The sequence below is a fragment of the Oenanthe melanoleuca genome, chromosome 4 (assembly GCF_029582105.1).
Source record: "Oenanthe melanoleuca isolate GR-GAL-2019-014 chromosome 4, OMel1.0, whole genome shotgun sequence".
Lineage (NCBI taxonomy): Eukaryota > Metazoa > Chordata > Aves > Passeriformes > Muscicapidae > Oenanthe > Oenanthe melanoleuca.
This window is the reverse complement of record NC_079337.1, coordinates 1,698,235-1,721,445: the sequence shown is the minus strand read 5'-3', so window position 1 is coordinate 1,721,445 and position 23,211 is coordinate 1,698,235. Positions and strand designations below refer to the sequence as shown.

General features: G+C 50.1%; 1 protein-coding gene across 2 annotated transcripts; it reads left to right on the top strand.

The window, feature by feature from the left end:
• The first annotated feature begins 16 nt into the window (after positions 1-16).
• On the top strand, positions 17-22,374 carry PURG (purine rich element binding protein G). 2 transcript variants are annotated; one of them, XM_056489885.1, is made up of 3 exons: positions 17-88; positions 1,068-1,911; positions 21,764-22,374. In XM_056489885.1, the coding sequence occupies exons 2-3, from the start codon at positions 1,081-1,083 to the stop codon at positions 21,980-21,982; spliced, it is 1,050 nt and encodes a 349-aa protein (XP_056345860.1). In that variant the 5' UTR covers positions 17-88; positions 1,068-1,080; the 3' UTR covers positions 21,983-22,374. The 2 variants fall into 2 exon arrangements, with proteins under 2 accessions (XP_056345860.1, XP_056345861.1); XM_056489886.1 differs by lacking the exons at positions 17-88; positions 21,764-22,374 and having other exon boundaries at positions 949-9,145.
• The last annotated feature ends 837 nt before the right edge of the window (positions 22,375-23,211 follow it).

Genomic DNA, 23,211 nt, shown 5'->3' with positions numbered 1-23,211 from the left:
GGGGGGCGGCGGGGCCGCCGGCTGCGGGCGGTGGCGGCGGCAGCGGCGGCGGCGGCTGAAGGGCAGCGGCGGCGATGGGCGCTGCGGGGTGAGTGACCGGGCGTGGGGAGCGCGGCGCTGGGGGGCGCGGAGGGGCCGCGGGGTAGGGGGGGCAGTGATGGGGCGGGAGATTCTGTGCTGGGGGGCGCTGGGGGGGCCGCACTGGGGCACTGGGGGGCACTTTCGGGACATTGGGGGCAGTACTGACAGCACCGGGGGACAGCTCTGGGAACGCTGGGGGGTTCTGGGGAGCGATTCTGCGGCACGGGGGGCTCTGGGGGGCAGTGCTGGGAGCGCTGGGGGGCAGTTTTGGGGCACTGGGGGATAAGGGGTGAAGTTGTGGCAGCGCTGGGGCAGGAGGTGTAGTGATGGGGAGCACTGGGGGGGCAATACTGGGGCACTTGGGGGCCGGGGGGTAGTACCGGGGGAGTGGGGAGGGCAGGACCGGGGCAGTACTCGGGCAGTGAGGGCAGTGGGGCAGTCCTGGGGAGGGAAGGAACGGAAGCCTTGGGGGCACTGGGGTAGGAGATGCAGCGGTGGGGGTGGTCCGTGGGTACCGGCGGGCAGGAGGGCAGTGCTGAGGAGAGCCCCAGTGCCCCCCGGGGCCCCGGGAGGAGGAGCAGAGGGGGTGATGGAGAGGGATCGCAGCGGCACAGGGACAGATCCTGCAGAGGGGAGCCGCAGCCTTGGGAGAGGGGTGAGTGCCCCCGAGACAGCGCGCCATAACCCACCGCCGTGGGGCAGCTCAGGGTCTGCAGTACCACAGGGGCAGGACAGGGGGGCTGCCGGGCAGGGAGTCCTGCCGGGGAGTGCCGCTGGAATCAGGGCTCCCTGGTCCGGGAGACGGAGCACGGGAGCGGAAGAGCGCCCGGGATCCTCGGGCTGCGATGCTGCGTGCCAGTGGCAGCGGAAAGGGATGCAGGAGTCTTTGTAGGGAGAGCAGCGCCGAGCGCAGCCGCTGCCGAGGAGCTGAGCAGGCCCCTGGTGCTGATGTTGTCATCTGTGTCTCTGTTGTGTATTATTTCCAGCTGATTGGTAAAGATGGAAAGAGGGAGAGGAGAAGGAGGAGGAAGGAACCTGGGAGGCTCTGGCCTGCACAGGAACATTTATTCCCAGTCCCAACAGCAGTACCACTACCCGGCCTCCTCCCAGGGGAGCTGCATGGAGATCCAGGAGCTGGCCTCCAAGAGGGTGGACATCCAGAAGAAGCGATTTTATCTGGATGTGAAACAGAGCTCCCGCGGCCGCTTCCTGAAGATCGCCGAGGTCTGGATAGGAAGGGGCAGGCAGGACAACATCAGGAAAAGCAAGCTGACCCTCTCCTTGTCCGTGGCTGCCGAGCTGAAGGACTGCCTGGGGGACTTCATCGAGCACTACGCCCACCTGGGCCTGAAGGGCGGCCACGGCCACCGGCACGAGCACAGCAATGACAAGGAGCAGCATCCCCGGAGGCGGCCCCAGCACCCGCCGCCCTCGCCCCCGGCGTCCGTGGGCTCCGAGGAGCCCCCCCACAGCGTCCTCAAAACGGAGTACATCGAGAGGGACAACAGGAAGTACTACCTGGACCTGAAGGAGAACCAGCGCGGGCGCTTCTTGCGGATCAGGCAGACCATGAGCAGGGGACCTGGCATGATGGGTTACTTTGGCCACAGCTTGGGACAGGAGCAGACGATCGTCCTGCCGGCGCAAGGGATGATCGAGTTCAGGGATGCTTTGGTGCAGCTGATTGAAGAATACGGCGAGGGGGACATAGAGGATCGCCGGGGGGGAGGTGACGAGCCCCCGGAGCTCCCCGAGGGCACCTCCTTCCGAGTGGACAACAAGCGCTTCTACTTCGACGTGGGATCCAACAGGTACGGCATCTTCCTGAAGGTAAGTGAGGTGAGGCCGCCCTACCGTAACACCATCACAGTTCCCTACAAAGCGTGGACACGGTTCGGGGAAAATTTTATCAAGTACGAAGAAGAGATGAGGAGGATTTACAACAGCCATAAAGAGAAAAGAATGGATGCCAGAGGGGACAGTGGTGAAGAGCAAGAGGGTCTGGAATAGAGTGCATTGGACAATTAACCAAACAAAGCAAGCAGAAATTGGTGAGAGGGACTGACCTATAGTAATTCCAAGTTGCCCCAGTTTTTTGTAAAGTCCTTTTCTGGTAGTTCTTGCTAACTCCAGTACATAGTGTTCTAGGAGGCTGGTTATCATGTTAAACTATGCCCAAAACATCTCCGTGTGTCTTAGGAAAGGACCAACCTCCCGAGTCCGTATGAGTCAGCTGCTTCGAGTGTTGGAGACTGTGGAAGTACGAGTATCAGCACAAACAAAATCCGGCACCCTGACCTTTAAATAGTCTAGAAAAGGCTTGTGTTGCACTTAAACACGATACAAAAGTTCCCCCACCCTGAACCTTAGGATGAAATGTATCAGTTACTGCTTATCACGAGTTTTTCAGGACTGGCTTCTGCCCGTGCTCGGTCCAAAGGCCGAGCAGCATTGCCGTAGAGCACTTACGGCAAAAATCAGCTCCACGTGAATCTCTGGTCTATGTGTGAGGAGGGAGAGAGGTTTTAAAGTTGGCATCTCCTGGTTATTGAGTTGGAAACAATAGTCTGTTTATGGGTAAAACCTCGATAACCGGTCAGACCTCGGTCACGTGCCGGTGAAGGGCGGAAGATCTCTCATTCGTTCCATAGTTTTGTGCTCACCAGATAACCTGAGTATCCCAGGACAGCGGAGTGCTCAGCCTGCTGAATTGATGGCAGTGAATAATAACTCACTCCTCATCTCCGTGTTCTGCCCGTTAGAGGCTGGTGATCTTTCTTTTTTTAATTATTATTTTTAATGTATTTTGCCCAACATTTCAGAAGGTATTTTTGTATTAGGCGTTCCAGCAGGCGTCTGTGGAGCGGGTATTGGGAGGTGGAAGGAATGCCGCGACCGAGGCTCCTGCCTTCTCTCCCAGATTAAGGCAGTTTGGGAAGTTGCCACTGCGAGGAAAGCATTTGGGTGGGTGTTTTCCTCCCCCTGCCGGGAGGAAGACCTTTGAGGTGTTGGGTGCACCACTGGATTTGTGTAGAAAGGCATCTCTTTCATGCTCCCCCATGGCGCGTCTGGGAAGCTGTGGTGGATGCCCCGTTGGGTTTTCTGTTGTGTTGATTGTGCGTGGTGTTGGGGAGACAACATCTGTGCCCTGCCATCACCCCCTTCCCCACAGCCTCCTTCTCAAGGAGCTGGAGCTGTCCTTGAGCAGCGCCAGACCTTCGCCTGCCCCAAGGTTTCGGTGTCATCCTGGAGTCTTTGTGATGTAAATTTTAAATTTCCTGATATTAACTCTCTGCCTGGAGGGAGAATGTGTGCAATTACCTGGTTGGGAGGTTGATGAAAGATTCTGTGTTTCTTAAAACATGAATATTGATAGCATAAGGGGCTTGTCTGGCCTATGGGCAACCAGCTCCTTCCCCCTGAACCAGTGGGAGTTTGATTGAGCTCCAGGTACTTCTCGTAGCGTGTTGCTCATCTTTAAGATTGTTTTAAGCAGGCGTTACCATGTCTGATCAGATATTTGTAATCACTCAAATTGTTTCATTACAGAGTGGCTTAGTGTGCATGTGGACCGGCTATTTTTCCATGCAAACATGACCTGTTTAATTTTTTAAACTTTTGAGAAACATCTTTATCTCCAACCAGACTGCTCACCACTCCATGTCTGGAGCCACCTGCACACTGCATGGCCACGCTCAATCCGAATGCTGTTGCCTGTTAACGTCATAATGAGAAAGGCTGGGGAGACAGGGTTGGGAACCAAGAGGATAATCTGGATTTTAGTTTGGGTACTAAAACTAGTCAATCTGTTTTAAAAAAAGAAAAAAAAAACCGAAAAAAAAAACAACAGCTTGCACCAAAGTCACCAAAGAACCTTTAGGAAAATGTTACAGTTGTAACAAGAAGTAAGAAAGTTAATTTCACTGTTTTAGGTGATTCCCCCTTTAAAACCATATATAGCAGTTACAGCAACCAAGCCTTTGGCTTAGTGTCAAAATCTCCCATCCCTTTCTCCATAGGTTGCTCTTTCAGGTCCCTTTTCAAACCTGGAAGAGATGTTTTTGCTCCATCACTCGAGCAGCCAGTGGACCGTGATGAATCAGCGGGAGTTGTGTGGGGTACTGGTTCATCATCGCTCTTACGGCTTTGGTCCCAATGGTTTTAACAGGTCAATTGAAAAAAAATAACCCACAAAACCCCACGTTAAAAGACCTCCACATCCTGTTATGGTGTGAAACCAGAATTTGGTGAATGAGTCGTTGATGCGTACGTTAGCGTATCGCTGACTGCTGCTGCCCGTCACAGTGCCTGAGGTAAAAAATTCACTTCTAGTCCAACAAACCGGAGCTATGAATGTACGAACTTTTTACGCTCTCCTTCCCGTTTCTGTGTGGCGTTCCTCCCCTGCGAGCTCGGCGTCTCCCATCCCTGCCCGCCTTTGCCTCAAGGGATCATGGAAGCTCCTCGGTTGGAATTAGCCTGAGTGGCCACATGTGTTGTAAGTGCTCATGCCTTCCCTGTGTTCCTGTAGTGTTGGTGAGGAAATTGCTCGTGATTGGAAAGGGGTGTTTTCTTCACCATTTTAGAAGGAAAAAAGGATGCAAAATTGCTTTCCTTATTGCTGCCCATTTTTTTGAAAACCCCTTTGTCTTTCGTTAATGAATTGGCCTTCAATGCCGTTTTTTTATTGTAAATGTCACCCAGGAGTCCAACAACTGCTGGCTGTCGGGCCGGCCTGGGTTCTGGCACGCAGGTGTCCCGTAGGATCCGCTAATGCATTTACTCCCCTGGCACGGGATGCACCTTAGTATCCAAACCCGGATCGGGATCTTCACGTTCATCGCCGATCACTCGTGGGTGGGCCGGCGGCTGCGGGTGTCGGTCGCGGTGGGAAACACCGGTGTTCGCGGATGTTGGGCTGGAGGATAACGGCTTTCCACGCGATGGGAAGCACATGTTGGGTTGGAGGGTAGTAGGGATGCACTCGGAGTGCAGCAATGCAAGACTTGAACGGTGAGATTCAGAAACGGGTTCCTTTGTATTTTTGGCAGCACGTCTTCAGAGCGGTGACCACGTGGGCTGCTGGTGCCCAGAAAGGCCCAGCGAGATGCTCGGGAACACTGAATCCCTGATGTGTTTTAAATGTTCGTTCCTGACGCCCTGAAACTGCCATGTCCCTTAAACTTGAGAAAACACAAGCTTATTTGCACTAGAAAGAACGGCCAAAAACAATCCTTAGGAGGACAGGGTGAAGAGCACCGGTCTGAACCTCTTTTTCTCATGAGAGAATTTCCTATTCAAGCCCTCACCTCTGTTTCGAAATAGTATGGTCCCGGCAGAAAGTCTGTCAGTTGAATTATTAAATCCTAATGCACTTTATATTGTGTAAATAATGCCAGGAGCACATTTCTGCTCCCGCTCCGGTAAGGGGATGCTTTGGTAACGTAGTCTAATGCTGAGAGAAGCCGTCTCCTGCATGCACGTGTCTGTCAGAGACCTGTTGATCCTGCTCGGTCCAGCTCCGCTCGTACGTTAGAGGAGGACAGGCGCTGTGTTGAGGATCCTCTCAAGCCACCAAGAGTGGGATGATGATTTGGTTTTTTGAATTGCAATGTGCAGAGCTGCTGAGCGTCCTCAGCTCCGCCATCGCAGCAGCTCCTCGCCCCTTCTGCAAACTGGGCCCCCCCGTGTTGCCGTCGAGGCTTAAAACCGAGCTTTGTGCTTGTAGTCTTGACAAAGCCACGTCCAGCAGCTGCCTCATACCTGGCTTTCCTTGCTGCTGGCACAAAAGGCGGGGTGGTGCCCGGAAAGCTTATCCCGGATGGAAGGGGCCGTGGGGGCTTCCCCTGCCTTGCAGCTGGGGGGATGTTGTGCTGGGTCTGGCCCATGGAGCCGGCTTTCCTGGTGAAGTACAGAGCTGTGGAAGGGTTGGGAAGCGTTTTGCACTGGTGTGGAGAGGGCGAGCCGCCGGGCGCCACGGGGGGATGGTGAAACCCTCCCTCGTGGGCTCCATGCGTGCAGCCTAGATGGACGATGGACTTTACCCAGCGAGAAGCTGCAGCGGTTATTGGTATCTACTCGTCGTCGTAAGTGTTTCTTATCTGTATCCAATATATACCAATTCATATCCACGTATAGGCATTAATATATTTATGTGAGTATATCGTAGCCTGTAGTAGCTCGTAGCGAAATAACCTTATTTATCCGAAGTGCAGTCTGAGGAGGGGACATCTGCTGCCACCACCGGTCTGGATAAACACGTTATTCCACCCAGAGCTGGGTGCGAGCTCTTGGCCAAGCCCCTTAAGAATTCCACAGGTTTTCGGCAAGGCTGCAAGCGCAGTTAAAAGAAGGCAAAGCTCTTCCTTGCAGGCGTCGGTGAGGCGAGGTGAGAGCTGTAAAGAGGCAGCTGCCGGCCACGTCATGTCTCCATGCCGTTTTACAGCCCCTGGCTCTGCAAATCTGTGCTGCCATGTTCATAAAATCCCAAGCAGAAGTATTAAAATCCTGTCCTTTATACAAGAAAGGACCCCCAAGCAATTACCAAAATCAATGTCAGCACTTTTTTTTTTTCAGCTACAGATGTCCTAGTCTGATAATTGCATCATTTTTTCCCCCTATGGCCTACTGAAGTGACCTAAAGTCCCAGGGAAGGGAGCTGGTGGTGGTTAGGAAGCCTTCTGCTCGCGTGACTTGCAGTACTGTTTTCCAATTCTTGTAATTTTTATAGTAGAAAGGAGTTTATTATTGTGTATTTTTATTGGGCAGATTTTGCACCAGGTCAAAAACTATATAATAAGTGTTTTCAGTTCCATGGCATTCCCACTTTTGCTGTACATACACTAAATATATGTGATTTATGAAAGAATTCCTGAAGAGAATTGGACCTTCTGTTTAATTTCCTATGCTGCTTACTCCAAAATTGTTGCCCTTTATTTTTAATGACTTAACGTGTTGTGATGTCTAAAATTCACCTTTCCCCTCCTACACCTCCATTCCTTTCACATAAAGGTTGTATTTGAAATTAAGAGTTTATTCAAGAAGGAGTGAAATAAAGGCTACTCCATAAACTGTAACCAAACGAGGCTTTCACATCACAGCCTTTGCCAAAATGTATTGTTTTGAGGTGATCTGGTCTTGCCTAAAAATGGCCAAATCCTGTCATGGCCACGGGAAAAAAAGCCAAGGGGACAAGGTGCTTCTGGATTTGGGGGATTTGGAAAAAGCTAAAGCCAGATCTTTTGCTATTCTATTTCTCCAAAGCCTGCAGAAGCTTTCATGGGCTGACATCAATTTTTCTTCCTAATATTTTGTCAGCCTGCGTTCAGTTCCCCACCTGCACCTCAATAAAGGCAACAGTATTCTAAAGCATCGAGGTGAAGTAAAATATCAAGAACTCCTGATAGATGACATGGATTAAAAATTGGTTTTCCAGAAATGTCAAAGCATAAATTGAGGTTTTATAAGCCGGATGTCGTTTTGGCATTTCTGTGATGGATGTAATTAGATCGCTCCTTCCCCATGCGGAGGGAGGCATCACGCGGAACCCAGACCTGCAGCCCCGGGGCTCTCTCGTGTGCACCAGCTTCTAGAAAGGTGCAGGTGCCTGCTGGCTTCTCATGTGTGGTGGATGTGGTTCTGTTCCTGCTGGCCTAGCCTCGAGGGGCCTGGCTGCCCCTCAATAAAACCGTCATTAACGGCTTGCTAATTCATCTTCTTAATTGCTAGGCTGCACAGAAACGCTTGGAGTGGCACATGGAAATTGCTAGCTCTGCACAGAGTCGAAACTTACAAAGGCATATTCTGTCTTTTTGGTGTTTTAGACCCGTCCAACACAGCAGTATTAAACAGGGAGGGATAACAGCTGCTGCCTTGGAGGTGTTGGTTGGACACGCAGACAATGGGATGGATTTCTTGACCGCAGTGGGGGAAATCCATCCTGCGGGTGCAGTTTGCGTCTGCTCTTGGTGGGGATCGTTTGCCACGCAGAGATTGATGGGAGGCAGAGATGGCCCTCGGTGGTGGCTGCTGGCAGCCCGAGAAAGCCAGGGCTTAGCGCCCAGCCCCGCTCGGCACCGCGCTGGCACCACATCTGTGAACTCGTGTGGGCACAAATGAGCGCAGCGGCAAGGGAGAGAGCAGTATTAGAGATATATATGCACGGACATATTACAAATACTCATTTCCCCCCGTTTCCAATAGGTCCTTCCCCTGGAGATATTAAACACCATCCATCGTCTGTTCTGTTTCCCGTACCGGAGACGTTCAGCGTGCAATAGGAGCAAGATGGGTTTCACAAGCAATATCAACATACTCTACTACTAACCTTAAATCTTTACCCTGCAAAACGCGTGCAATGGAATCTGCATTTCAAAACAGCAGAGAGTATGTGGGATAAAAGACACGGGTTAACCCCGAGCTCTTACAAGTATTCCCATCTGGTCCTTGTTGGGAGCACATGTTGTTGGCACAATGCAGAGGGAGAGGGGGAGTAAGAGCAGAGATAAGTGCTTCCCACCGAGGCAGAGGAACGAGAAGGCAGGAGGGGGCGGAGGGAAGTGAGGACAAGATGCGTGCTCCAGGGAATCATAGAGCATGATGATGGTTTTATCTATAGTAGGAGAAACAGGCAGCACCTTCAGCACTGGAGTCCCACTGAGCTGAAGGAGACACAGAGCCTGGATCCTAATGCTCTACTCAGGCACCAGGGTAGTTCTCTTGGGCTGGTTCTCCTTCCTCTTTAGGATCACTAATATGCTCTGCAAGTGTCCAATCTTGCCAGCAAACTCACAGGGCCAAGTGTGTCTGATGGGTCACTTTTACAGCTCTCCCTTTGAGGCTCATGTGGCTTGGCTCTTGCTGAGCTGGGAGGCTGGCCCAGGAGTACCTGCAGAAGCTTAGAGGAGCACACAAGTGTTGGAGGCCTGTAAGGTTGGCTGATCCCAACTTATGGACACTTGTGTGTGCTTTTCACCGGAGCCATGCTCCGCAGTCTGCACTGGCTGCCTCTCACTCCGGGAATGAGCTGTGCAGTGTTATGTGTATTGATGGGGCAGCTGCTCTTCTCCACTGCAAAGGAGAGGGGTTGGTAAGGCTGGAGGGGGTCAGAGGGGAAAGGGGCTTTCAAGCAGCAGTCTCGTGCCTGCCTTTGCAAAGGGGTTTGTGTAGTTTCTAACGAGGCTCTGAGGATGATCACCACTTGTACTGCCTTTGCTTTCCTGGGCCTGCCACTCTGAGAGGTCTGAGGTGCAGCATGGATCAGTGTCAACAGCTGTTGAAAGCTGTGCTTTGAACCAGTGAAGTGCTGGAGTAATTGCCTGGACTCTGGGAAAGCTGTCAGTGTGTGGAGCTGGGCCTCCTGATAATGGAGATGGGATCACTTTGGCTTTATCCTGCCTGTGCCTGTGTTCTCCACCACTAAAAGGGGGTGGATGATACCTCCCTACCTCAAAGGTGTGCCAGAGTTCTTGTGATGATCTGATGCTGATCAATATTGATGATATCCAAAAGTGAGACAGGGAGAAATTTGGGATGAAATATAGTGTTTGGAAGGTTTGCAACCTACCTGTGTCTAATCTTGAATTTGCAAGTGCAAGGGTGCCTCTAATGCTGTGTTTCAGGGACGGGTACAGAACAAAAAGCATCCATATTTTCCCCAAGTAGATCAACCTGGAAAAAATCTGCTCTTTCAAATCTCCCATGCTGGATATTCCCAGCTTCCCTCCCTAAGCTATTTCACCCTACTTCCTCTCAGGTACCTTTCCTGCTGTCCAGTCCATGTGTCCCTTGCTTCCATCTAATTCTATTGCTTTTTGTCTTACAGGCCATGCTCTTCAGAGTTATAAAAACAATTTGGTTCCTTCCCTGCTACAGCTCTTACACATAATTAAAGGCTGTTGTCAGGTCTCTTCTGCATCCTTTCTAAAGGAAATACAAAACTTTCCACCAAGGGTAATTTTTAGCCCTGATCATTTTCTTGTTGCTTTCTGATGAGTCTGTAAGGAAAGCACTAAGTGACAATATAAGCTCCCTGTGCCAGCATGTTTGGAAATACAGGTTTTCCCTTATGTTCCTAAATCTCCCAGGATTGTGTGTTGTCAGCATATGAAGAGTCACAGACATATTGGCATAAACTTTCCCGTAGTAACATTTTTAGTGCAAGGAGATCTGAGAGTTTTGTGCAGATCTAACGTGAGAGAAGCTCCTCCTGTCCCACAGTGTCACCACCCAACATGAATATATGATGTATATTCATCCCAGCACCTTCCAGAAGGGCATTTAGGCAGGTGTCAGGCAGGTATTTCTTCCCTCCCCTTCCTAGGGAAAAGGCTGGATGTGCCAATGGAGCGCTGGTATTTTTGACATAAATGAATGATCCCTGCTGTTGCGTGTTAAAGGGGGAGCTGGAGCACACCATGTGCTGGCAGCCAGGACCCCGGCGGCTTTGCGCACGAGAGCAAAGCTCAGGGCTCACAGGAGCTGAGCCCGGCGCTGGCGTGGCTCCCACCGCTCCCCTTGGCAGCTGGTGCTGAGCAGGAGCTGCTTTGTCTCTGGAGGTTCCCCCCAGACCTGTTGCTGTTTTGCAGATTGTCATTTTTGCTTTGGGCATGGAGGAGGTTGCTGTGCTGCTGCCTGGATGGGAAGTACCTGATGTAAAAAGTGTGTCTCTCTTCCCTCCCCCAGGAAGCTGGCAGGGGGAATTTGAGGTTGGAGACCTTAGGCTTTGGGAGAGAGGTGAAGGAGCAGTGCCCTGGAGTAAATGCAGCTCAGTGGGCAGTCAACAGATGTGTTTTCTGTTTGGGTGTCTTCAAGACAGCTGCCTGTCCTTTCCTTCTGGATGTTTGAACACTCCTGAGATCTCTATAGGGCTGCCTAGAACAGGAATTTGTGAGGGAACCGAGCTGCCTCCAAGGATGGTCTCTCTCTTGAGACTCCAATAAACATGGCAAAGTGTTTGAAAAGTGGAGCATTGTGCTGGTGGCACTTTTAAAAGAGTTTTTCCCAGGTAGATGTCACAGAAGGGGTGAGCAGAGGCCGCTGACAGCCAAGAACAGAGGGCAAGGGTTTGATCTAGTTCTTGGCAGTAGGATTTATCCCAGATTCAACAACTCAGTTAATGTGCACATCCCAGTAGTAAGTGATGAAGTTCCTTAATTTAAGCATTTTTAATAATCTCCCCCATCCTGGTAAAATTAGGGAAAGAGTTTTTTGGCTGAAATGTGTAAGCTGAGAATAGGCACTGTGTTTCACACGGTGAACCAAACCTGTGTGCCTCTTACCTCAGAGCATATCCTTTAAGCTGGCATTTTATTTCTTGCTCCATCTGGTTGCAAAACATCAAGGTCACTAAAGCAGCACAGGCAGAAACCCCTGTAGGTGTTTATATGGCTGAGTGCATAGGGACATTCTCCTCTCACTTTGCCAGCAGGGCCTGATCCTGCTTGTGTTGTTCCTTTTCCCCGTTGGATCACCAAGTTCATGTCTTGGGCATGACCTAGCTTGAGGGCTCTTTTTTCCTTAGAAGTTCAGCATCTTTTTCTTAAGCTTTCGTTATGAATCCCTCTGGAAATGTTGTGCAAAGCCCTAATGTGCCTTGGTTCCCTCCCTCACCATGCATTGCTAACTGCTGCAGCCAATGTAGGACAAAAAGATGTGGAGCTGGTTATTTTTTTCCCAGGCAGCTGTTTTGCTCTGTGTCTGTTTTGGTGTGGTTTGGCTTTAACCATTCCAGGGATCCTGTTCTGCAACTCTCACGTGCTTCTGCAGCTGTTGCATGGGTGGTGCTCTGGCAGATGTTACCTCTAGGCTGGGGCAGATTCTTGGGGTGAAGCTGCAGCAGAGGGGGAGTTATTTGACCATTCAGCCAGCCATTCCCTCAGGGATGGCTCCCATGTGGAGCAGGGGCCCATTACCTGGGGCAGATTTGATCCTGTGCTGGTGGCAGACTCGCTGCTTCCTCCGAGCAGCCGGCGCGCACCATCTCGCTTGTAGGCAACGTCTGACAGCTTCCCCAGGGATGAGCTTTGCTGCATCTGCTGCAAGTGCTGCTCCGAGCTCAGGCTCTTCCTTCCCACCACAGCTCAATGGCATGCCTGGATCCTTTGTTATGTGTAACCTCAATTTGGTTTCTTTGAGCAGTGCCAGGATTTCATTCTCCCCGGGATATTTAAATGGGGTGCAGAGTAATTAGAGCCGCTTTTCTCTGCGTGTGTAATAGCAAATGCTGCCAAATCAGTTTAGGAATCGACCCAGGGGTTTGATGTGGGTTAGTAAATTCAGGCACGTGGGATGAGCGTGCCCACAGCAAAGCGGGCATGAAGATGTGGAGATAAGAGCTGTGCCTCTGCCAGGCTCCTGTCTGCTCTCTTACAGTCCTGTGCTGACTCCGGTTGCTGCAGTGGGAGCCGCCAGGAGCAGGGGCCACCAGAGCCTGCCCATGGGACCTGGGTCAAAGTGGCAGCAGACACCTGAGCTAGGCAAGGGACTGCCACCCACAGGTATTGTGTATCCCATGATAACTCAGAGGGAAGGTGTCAGCAGCTTTATCCTGGATACAACAGGAGCCCAGCTCTTTCGTCCTTCCATTTCTGCCTCTGGGATTTTCACCTCCTGCCTGGTGCATCCTCTCTGGAGAGCCTACAGGCATGTCTGTCCTGGGATGAGTGTGTGCCAGCATGCAGTGTACACGTAATCCTGCTGCATCCCGGCCCCCTCTCCATAGCAGCATTTATTGCTGATGTCAGCACAGTCATCCCTCAGCGCTGCCAGGGGTAACCCTTTGAGCTAACCACTGATAAGTTCCTTCTAGCTGTCTTATTTTTAAAAAAAGAAATAAAAAAAGAGGAGGGAGGTGCTGTAGTCGCCTGATGAACATTTTCATGGATGCTGCCAGCTTTTTACTGTGGGTTACCTTGGTGAAGGCATATTACAGAGACTTCTTTTAAAAAGAACCTAAAACTGTCTGTTTGGCAGTGTGTGATTTGTGCTGGTATGTGTGGAACCCCAAGAAAACCCCCAATCCAGAGCTGGAGGCAGATGTGGTGTCCACTTAACTCCTGGCTGCAGCATCAAGCTGCAGTTTAACCTGTTGCTTTTCAAACCTCTTTCCTGCTCTTAGGAGGCACCTTCTAAAGCTGGGATAACCTCCCAAAACCTCACTCCTCAGGCTCTTCACAGAGGGAAGATCACCCTCCTCCTCCCCACTGCAGCCTTTGAGCTGTTGCAATAGCCCTTGAGGTCCTTGTTCAAAACCCACACCGGCCTCTTCCTCTCAGCGAGGCCGAAGATGCTGTGCAAAACAAAACAAGCAAGAGGCCACAATATGGGGATTTTTCACTTGCCTCAGCCTAAAAACCAGCCTCCTCCAGGCTCTCAGTCTTCCAAGAGCTTCCCACCTTTCTAGCCAAGCGGTTTGTTTGCTAGAAGAAAAATCGGTAGCTTTGTGCTAGCAATAAGTGGAGTCCTCTTTCACTAGCGCAGGCATTTTCTCCTTTGAATTCTGTTTGAATGCAGAAACTATTGTGAAATGAGAGCAGTAATATCGGAAAGGGGAAAACAGAGTGTTCCTCTGGATAGGGTTTGATACAATTTGAAGCTGCTTGTGGAAGATTGGCTGGAAGGTAAACTGATTTGGACTAAAAAAGCCGGTGCTGGTAAAGTGTGTTAGTGACTCTTCAGCAGATGGTCCAAAATAGCTTTTTTATGGTCTCTGACCTCTAGGAAAGATAACTGGATTTTTGATCTTAGATTGAAGGGGCAATTTCTGCTGGAAGAAACTCGTGTTCTTTAGAAACCATCTCAGGCTGGCATTTACTGTCAAAAACATTTCATGGAAGCGGACAGAAAACAAGCGAAAAATCGCACGTCTGAGTCAACCCCAGGCGAGCCTTGCCGGGTGCTGCCGCTGAGCTAGCCAACCATCCAGAATTCAGGATAGATCCCCGTCGTCATCCACCCTTCTGGTGGACCATGGCCACCAGAATTTCCCGTGGACGCCAGCGGGGGCGTGATTAGGCAGGAGCTCCTGGTTTTGCAGCATCCTGGGCTTGGTCCATGGGCTGCAGAGGTGTCGTGGCCCCAGGGAGAAGCGTTCCACTCCAACATTTCTGTGTTGTGTTGGAGCTGTGGCACTGGTACCAGATGGTGGTTGCTGAGGTGGGCATTGAGTTAGAGGGGTGCATTTCCAGACTACTGCTTGGTCACCAGCTGCTGTCCAGGATGCCGTGGCTTTTGGTACAGCAGTAAGAAAATAAACCTTTCTCTTTGAATTTCAAGTCAGGGGCCTGTTTTCTGCCAAGCTACCCCCCACCGTTTCAAATGTATTTTATTCTCCTTTTCTTTCCACTGGTCCCGTTCCGCTCCGCTCAACAGCTGCTGCATTTAATCCCAGAAGCTGCAGTTGGTAGGGAGCAAAGTGATCTCCATATAACCTCTCTCTTACTCATAAGCGTGCATTATGAAGCTTAACCGATGGTAATAAAATGTTTTGCTTTCAACATGCTGTCCCTGTGGTCCAATGTTCCCGTCTTCAGGCTCCATCATTACAGCGGGGCCACGTATCGGAGCTGCCGTGCTGCTCCCCAGGAACGTGCCTGGGAATACTGGATGTGGGCCTCACGGAGAAGGTGGAGCAGAGCCCTCTCCATGGCTGGTGCAGCTCTTGGAGCAAGCTTGTGTCTTGGCAGTCAAGGGGAGAGGCGCTGGGGGTCTTGCTTGGCTGAGGCCCAAGTGCAGGTTCCCATCTCCATGAGATTGTCTGGCAGTGCAATCTGCTGTGAGAGCCTCTTCGGGGACCGCGGCGCTACGTGGGGGGAGCGGGAACAGATTGCAGTCCTGCTGCTTGGTTGGGTTTTCTTCATCCCTTTCACAACCACTCTGCAGGTTCATGGCTCTATTTGGCTTTTTGTGTTTCCTGCATACTGAAAAAGGGCATTTTCATGCCATCCTGCGCGATGGATGTTGTTTGTCCAGAGGGGGAAAAGGATGTTTCTCATCCACGTTTAAGTAAACATACAAAATGTGGAAAGTCTGCTTTAGGAATTTTATTTCTGTTTATACACCATTGATGCTTTTATTAAAAGCATCTTTTCGCATATAAATAATTTAGAGGTCATATGATTTTCCTGCTCTAAACTGAAAGCAGGGATTTCAAAGCAGGGATCTCCAAGCATCATTTCTGTGTCACGGTGGGTTGCACTACCCCTACAGCTGTTTTTTGTTGAACAGGATGGGGTTTTTCCATATTTGAGGTTTGTAGCCTTTGGTTTCCAAGAGGAATTTCCCAGACAGAGCCCCCCAGAAGGTATCAGAATATATGGCTTTGTCAGGCAACGATAACAGCTTTTTTCTGGAGATTGCCATTTTGTAAATAAGCTTCTTCTCGAGCAGCACGGCTACAGCTCTGAAAGATGGATGATTATTTCTTCCCAGAATGGGTCTTCCGCTGCAGGATCTGGTTTTTATTGCGATAATTAGCATAGAATTAAAAATGGCCCTGCATCTTCAGTTTGCACTGTAGTGCCTCTGGTACCGAGCAGTCTGGGATGGTGTTTTCCTTGGAAATAGGCTGTGTCTGGGAATCACTTGATTCACCACTGGAAACCAGTGCACAGATATCTGCAGGCTTCAATGCAGCAAAAGCCTCCGCCTCCAAAAATAAACGATTGCTCCTAATAAACTTTCAAATCAGTTGTTTTTTGGAGACTGCAAAAGTTGCTGAGGATATTTAGATGAAGATCTAGCGCAGCAGCCAGAGCAGGGTTTTATAAACACCTTTAAATTCCGGAGCTCGGGTTAAAGGTGAGGTCATGGGCAAGCAGACGGCTTTTTCTCCTAAAAAAAACCTGTAATAGCCTTTCTTTTTAAAAATTTAACAGTGTTGCCAGTCCAGGTGGAGGCAGAATTATAAGGAGTGTCACACATGGAGGACAGTGTATCCGTAGGAGAAACTAAAGCGGCAGAAATGCAGCACGAGGCGTAAACTTCCTTGTGAGAGCTGTGCAGGAAATTACAGTGCAATTGGACGCGGTGTCCTAGCATTAGATTTATTATCCACTTCCAAATCATCTGCCAAAAATCCTTTCAATCGGAAGACAGGAAAGAACATGTTATAAAAAGACCTGGAAAAGGAGTCATTTTGGCATGGGGGTTTTCAGGCTGGTAATTGTCCACGCCTACAGTGTTTGGGTTTGGTCTCAACACTGAGGTCAACGCTACTTAAATCAAATCCAGTGATCCCAGTGCATGGTGAGATGTGCCTGTCTTCCAGGATCAGGCTTGAATAGAGTCATGGAGGATGCTTCTCTGCCCAATCTTTGCTCAGCAATTAATCCTGCAAGACTCCAGCATCACTTAGGGAAAGCCATGGTGGGCAAGCTGGCACGCTCTTCCCCCCAATGGACTTGTTCCTTGCTGGGTGGCAGGGTCATGGCCACATCCACGTGCTTGTGTACATTCCCAAAGCTGCTGCTTTAGCAGCAAGGCTGGATATAGCATTCCAGAAGTGTCTTGTCTGGATGGTGGGCTGAGATGTTCGCGTTTCCCCACCGTGCACCTCACTGCCCTCCTCACTGCGGGGCACTGCCCAGAGCACACTGCACTCCTCCAGCTCCCACATCTTTTCCAGGCTCCTTTCTTTCCGGCTGTATGTCTGCAAAGGTGGATCTACATCCGTATCCCCTGTATGCACAACCTTGCTTTTTTGCGTGTTAAATCCAGATCTTTCTGGCAGTAATGGAAATAAGTGACCTGAGTTTGTAGCTCTGTTTTTACTCCTGGGATATTAGTGTTCCCTGCTGCTGGAAAACCATCTCCCTGGTGCTTGGTCTCTGATGAGAAACATGTCTGCAGCTGTACCTGCAGCATCCCCAACATATCCTGCCAGCTCCAGCAAGTCCATACTTTTGATTTAAAAAGAGCTTTCTCCATAAAAAAGATCCACACCCACCTTGGACACACCAGATGTTGCACAGCCAGATGTTGCCTTGTACAACACTTGGGAGAGTTGGTGGCAATGCATCCAGGGCCCAGGGAGCCACTTTGCTGTTCTGTGACCTTTTTTTGGGGTGCCTGCTGAAACATAGTGAGAACTGAAGGTTCTGCTTTCCCCCTTTCGCATTTGGCACTCTTGTTTTGGGAGAAAACATCCTATTTTTGTGAGTGCTGAGCTCACAAAGGTAAGGGGCCAGGAGGGTGCTGCTGGAGCGCGTCCCTGCTTACAAGGAGCCACTTCCAGCCCAGGGTGAGGGCTGGGAGCAGCACAGTCCTGAGCAGGGAGATTTCCTGTGAGATTTCGTGCGCCCTGTTTCAGCAAGCGGAGCCTTTGCTTTTCTAGCACGAGTGTAAAGCTAGGGCTGGGTGATGGGGCAGTTGGTGGGAAGTGTGTGTTTACCAAGAGAAAGGGGAGTGCCTGTCCTCTGTTGGGGTGAATCCTCCTTTCCTAGTCTCTTTCCAGGAGTGTGCTGATCCAAAGTCCTTCTCTGGAGCTTTTTTCTTCATAAAAATGAAGCCGGGCCGTTAATGACATCAGTGTTTACCAGACCGCCTTAGTCGTCTCGTCCTCGCATTCATTGTCCTTTGACTGGTAGGGTGGTTAAGAGAAACAAGCCAGCTTAATGCATGGTCAGAAAGCTACAATTAACGAAGCAGACCACAAATAAATAGGTAAATAGGCTAAGCTGTAAGATAGCGTGTAAGAGGAGGCAGTCTGCCTCCGTAAAGTGCATGATAAGCATCGGCCAAGCTTGTTGCAGACACTGGGCAAGGCTGCTTTCGCTAGACTTTGAGTATCCTAGTTGCAAAGGCTCGTCAGTGTTCCTAAAGGCTCTTGGTTTTGGAGTGGGGTCGTCTTTTGTTTTCTGTGCGCTGTGACCACTTGCTTCCCGAGCGGGTTCGTAGTGATGGAGTTAATGGAGCTGTTCTTTATAGTAACCTAAAAGGTGTCAGTCGTTTGCTCGTGTGTGTTCACAAGCTGTCCCTCCGCAGTGGTGTGATTTGAAGCACTTTTGGTGTGGCATGTGCAGTTGCAGTGCTGTCTGTTTTTAATTTCCCCCCGGGACACCCTCCCCGCGTTCCCCCGTGTTTCGGACACTGAACCAAACCGACGTTGGGACTAGCACTTTAAGTACTAGTAGTCACTTTGCTTCAGACTAAACTGAGCACTGCACTTTTGTAGGAACTGTTAGCACTGAGTTTTGAACTCTCTTCTTTTCCCCATCTATTTCCCCTCCTAGGCGCAGTGCTAATTACGTAGGGGCCATCAGAAGGAAATTCTGAGGTGTGTTGGACCACTGTCTGGTGCCTGATTTCCATTGCATATCCATTAGCAACTCGATAGTAGGGAATTTCCCCATCCAAGCTTATTTTACACGACAGAACCAACACCTAAATCACTGAGGTCCAGGCAGACGTGGCTGTTGTAAGCTTCGAGGTCACCCGGAGACCCGAGCGCATGGCTTTTAGAAACACCAAAGATACAGGAGGAGTCTCAAAAGGGGTTGGGATGGTGCAAGATCATCTCCTTGACCCCTGGGTCTGAGCGCAGCAAGAGTCGCAGGGCAGACGCTCTTGTGTCTGGTGCGGGACCCCGGTGAGTCCAGGGGACAGCCCAGTTCAAACCAGTCCGAGATCCTGGTTCCAGCAAAGGCTGCGCTCAAGCCATTGCAATAAAAGCCATCACTGTGCCTGCACTGGAAGTGCTGTTGGGATTGGTCGTGGGCTCCAACTGCAAAAGGTGTTTTAAAGTAAAAAAGATTTACAGACGATTTAGAAGATGGAGCATAATAACCCTGGGGTTTGCTGTTGAATTTGGGAAGTGTTGTTAGGAGCTGATCAGCTCTCGTGTTCAGAGGCAGTTCAGATGTGCTATTCCTGTTTAATTCCTGTGGTATTTCCGTATGGAAGGCCAGGGATCAGAGCTCCCTTGCCAGCAAGAACGCAGCAGGGTAGAGTTAGTAGGAAACATAGTCAGAAATCTCTAGGATTCATAATGGGATGGTGATCCCTGGGATGCTGATTAATCTGGGTTTTGAAGTCCCAAACCACCCACTCCCAACCAACTGGTGGGGTTTTGCTTCTCTAAAAGCCTCTGTGGGTTTTCCATGGCAGCAGATAAATCACGGTGGGTGTGAGAGCTCTGCGTTCCCTTCACGCCGGGGTATCCACACTTGGGACAGCTGCTCATCATCCTTGACGAGCCCACAGTCAATCCAAACCCTTCTCTGGCAATCCTCCGTGATGGGAGTTTCTCCCCGGTGACACTTGATGGATAAACCCTGCCAGCACAGCACGATCAGTGTGAATGCAGAGAAGGGATTAGGGCTTCTCCTCCACTGCTGCTAGCAGGGGGCCATCATGGAAATAACCTTCAGCAACAAAAAGAAATGGGTGTGTTGGGTTTCCCTCTTGCAGCAGATGGAGGAGTTTTCCTAAACAACTCCAGTTTTAGTGGCTGGTTTTCTTGGCTTCCTTCTTCAATAGACCTTCAGGGGCTTGGATATTCATGGGAACCCAAGATGGTCAAAACCCCCAAATCCTGAGCAACCCCAAGTATTATGCTCTTACATCCTCTATCACTGGATGTAAAAAAAAGAAATAGAATCCACATTTTGGGTTGGTTTGAGTTTTTTTCTTCTCCTCCCCAAAGTTATCCCTGCAAATTTAGCTTTAAAGAAATAGCACCAGGCAATGCTGCTGCTCTGTCTGAGCCCCCAGAATTGTAGTGGCTGAGGGAACAGCCTCTTCAGAAAGTACCTTGGTGACTCAGAGCCCACATCCCGCTCATTGTCACCAGGATAAAGGCAAACCATTTGGAAAATTCCCCCCCAGTCTCATTGAGTCCTTGGAAATAAGCTTGGGAGAAAGGGGGATGTGGAACAGGTATTTTTCTTTTATTTTCCCCCTTGGGTGTAGTTTTTTGTCCCTTGGAGATGGCATCTCATCCTTTGGAAAGGTAGAATTAAGCATTTTCTCCTGCCTGTCACACTTGAGGCCTGAATGCAAATCCTAGCACAGCACCCTTTGCTCTGGAAGGGTCCTTTAGGTGGAAAAAATGGAATTTTAGTTGTTTGAGTTTTCAGATAGCTCATGGGAAGCGCATTGTAACAGCACACAGGCGATGTTTTACCAACCTCTTCTCTTCCTCCAAGAGAGACTTTTTAATTTGCTTCAGTAGTTTAGAGTTAGTTTCCTTGAAAGCCTTTTTGGACCCATGAAAATGCACTTGAAATGAGTCAAGCTTATCAAAACAAAATCGTGCACACACCCATGCACTGGCCTGCGTGTTCGTGCTTGTCTCCCTGGGTGTGTATACACATAGAGGAATATATTATTTCCCAAAACATTCCTTTTTTTTGTTTGTTTTGTTTTGTTGGTTTTTTTGGTTGGTTTGGTTTTTTTGGGTTTGTTTTCCCCCACCCCCAGGATATTAGCCAAAAGGTGTTTTAAAGTCATGGCATGAAAACTCCTAAATGTAAATCTGAGTACCTTGTGATGCTAATTAACAGGTTTTTTTTCCTGAAACTTTATGTGATGCTTAATATTTTCCTTAGGAAGTTTTGTTTAATGTTAGATCATTGTTCTGGAGGATGTTGGTCCTACTGGCATTAAACTAATGGAAATAAAATGCATGTGTTACAAGTGTAGAAACGGTGAAGAATTAAGTGTGAACTTACTGTACGATACTGATTCTGTTTTCAAACAATCTGTTTTGCTGTTCAATAGTTGACATATGGAAATGCCAATGTACTGTAATTTAGCACTTTTCCAATGGACCCTGTTCTCACTACGCCTGAGGGAAGAAGCAGGTTTGGCTCTAGCCGACTGAAGGCAGCCTCTGAACCCTATTCTGTGTGTTTTGGCACCAGAACTGGCCAGGTGGAACTCAAACTGGGGGTTTTCTCATCGGTTCTGTGGCTGGCACAGGGCAGAGTGGGGAGGCTCTTCCATCCCCGTGGCCAAACCAGCATGATTTTGCAACTTGGTCTGGTGAAAGGTGTCCCTGCCCTTGGCAGGGAGGGTGGAATTAGATGATCTTTGGGGTCCCCTCCATTCTGGGATTCTGGGATTTTGTGATTTGGGTGCAGCCCTCTCTGTGGGTGGATGGACTGGTGGCGTTGTGCTCCACCAGAGCATCCCCCCGGGAGCCAGGCTGGGGTCGGGCTGTCGGAGCTGGGGTGGGAAAGCAGCCGAAGCAATCCACAGTCCCTGAAATCCATCGGCAGAAGGGACAGCCCACGGGCCACCCCTGTCCAGCCCAAACCCTCCTTTGCTAGTGCTAACAGGGTGCAAAGTGTTACTTGTCATGTACTGTACTGAAGGGTTAATTGATCAGTGACTGTATTGTACTGTATGAAAACTCATGAATTGCCTTGTATTGTTTCTAATGGACTGTTCCATGTCTCCCCACTGCCCATTCCCCACGTTTCCCCAGGGACACGTGTGCTCAGTCAGGTCCTCCAAACTCTCTGGTGCTAACTCCTCCGTATCCGATGGTGCTCCTGCGGACGCTGACTGACCACACGCCCGTCCCCAGCTTGAAGTTCACCACGTCTTGTCTGTTTGTATCGAGTCTCACACACACACATACATACGAGAAAAATTAAGGATAAACTTGAATTTGTTTCAAAGCCTCATTGACAATCTAATGTTTTCTATGTCTGCTTTTATTTTGGGATGGTTTTTCTAGAAAGCAGCCCGCCAGCACCTTCACCCTGGGAGGGGATTTCGTCCTGTTCACGCCTCTGGCATCCGAGGTGAGCTGCTCCCTCGCTGGCTTTTCAGGCTCAGCCGCTGGGGGTTGATCCATCAGGAGGAGCCAGTGAGGAAGAGGAGGTGCAGGCGTCTTGAAAGATGCCCAACCCTAAAAATCAGCTGGGATCCTCATGTCTGCACCACCCAAACATAGGTGGGTGGGCACTGAGGGTCGTGGAGGGGATGAACCCACCCCTTTTGTGGCAAAACCTGGCATTTGAAGAGAAAGGAGGTAGAAATGTGGAGTCCCAAAGGCGCCTCCATCTCCTCCCAGCATCGCTCATCTCCGCTGGCAGAGGAGCCACCTCCCTAGCCTGAGGTTTTCCAGGTGACCCACAGCTCGGATGGCGTGAACAGGGCCATCCCCTCCAACCCCCCACCCTGATGCGAGCTGCTTTTTGGACAAAATGAAATCTGACTATATTTTATATCGATTTGAAAACAAAGTCTGATATTTACCCCTGTTCTCAACTGAATTTGCATATTGTTGTTTGCCACGATATTTGTTCTGTCTCCAAATAAATTTGCTTACTTGTGTAGTCTTAACTGTCTGCTCGGATTCCTACCATCAGCTTTATCCCTGCTCCGAGGTGCCTGCACCGCAGCTCTCCTTTGAGCGCTTCCCAGGGAGGCGAGAAGGAAATTTTCCTGGGAGGAGGAATCATTTCAGGCTGTAAATGTTGTTCTCTCCGTTATCTCCCATTCATCTCCCCGGGGCTTTTCAATTTGATGCCCTTTTCCCCCCCCAGTCTTCCATCATCGGCTCCTTCTACCCGGGTAAGTGCGTGGCAGAGGAGTGGCTGTGCCTCAGCCTGCTTAAATTGAGAGATTGAATTGTAGCTAACACATTTTTTCGGGGTGAGGCATTTCCGACGGCAGTGTTTTGCATTCGGGAACGGAGGGATTTGTGGCTGCGAGCGGCGGAGCTGCGGGCATCGGCGTCGGCATCCAACGCCGGCTCTTCCTGCACATTGCATTAGCGAGACGCTGGCATCAGTCACTGGAGACGGCGCGGCGGAAGGCAGTGCCCTCAAAAGGCTGGAAAAGCGATTTGCACATGCGTTTCCAGGGAAGTAATCAAATCAGCCAGCAGGTTCAATAAAGGGAATAAGCAAATATTCCAGATTCGCCTGCCTCTGCAAACAAAACCTGTTGCAAAGCTTGCATGTTTTGAGGTTCTTCCCCCTCCCCAAAACGGCTCTTTGGGGATTAAAATTGTCCCGGGCTGCTGCAGGAGGACATTTTTTATTCCCAAAAACATGCAGCTGTCTTTGAGAGGAACATTTCAGGAGGATCCTTGCGAGGATCCTCACAGGGGGGTCAGGTGCCCTTGGAGCAGCTCCCCCTGGCTTTGTGCACCCTCAGCTGCTGGCAGAAGGAAGA

What these genes read in the sequence shown, in the direction of transcription:
- PURG (XM_056489885.1), top strand. Translation starts at nt 1,081, where the DNA reads ATGGAAAGAGGGAGAGGAGAAGGAGGAGGAAGGAACCTGGGAGGCTCT. An exon ending in GGTACGGCATCTTCCTGAAG is followed by an intron (nt 1,912 to 21,763) that starts GTAAGTGAGGTG and finishes TGGTTTTTCTAG; the next exon opens with AAAGCAGCCCGCCAGCACCT.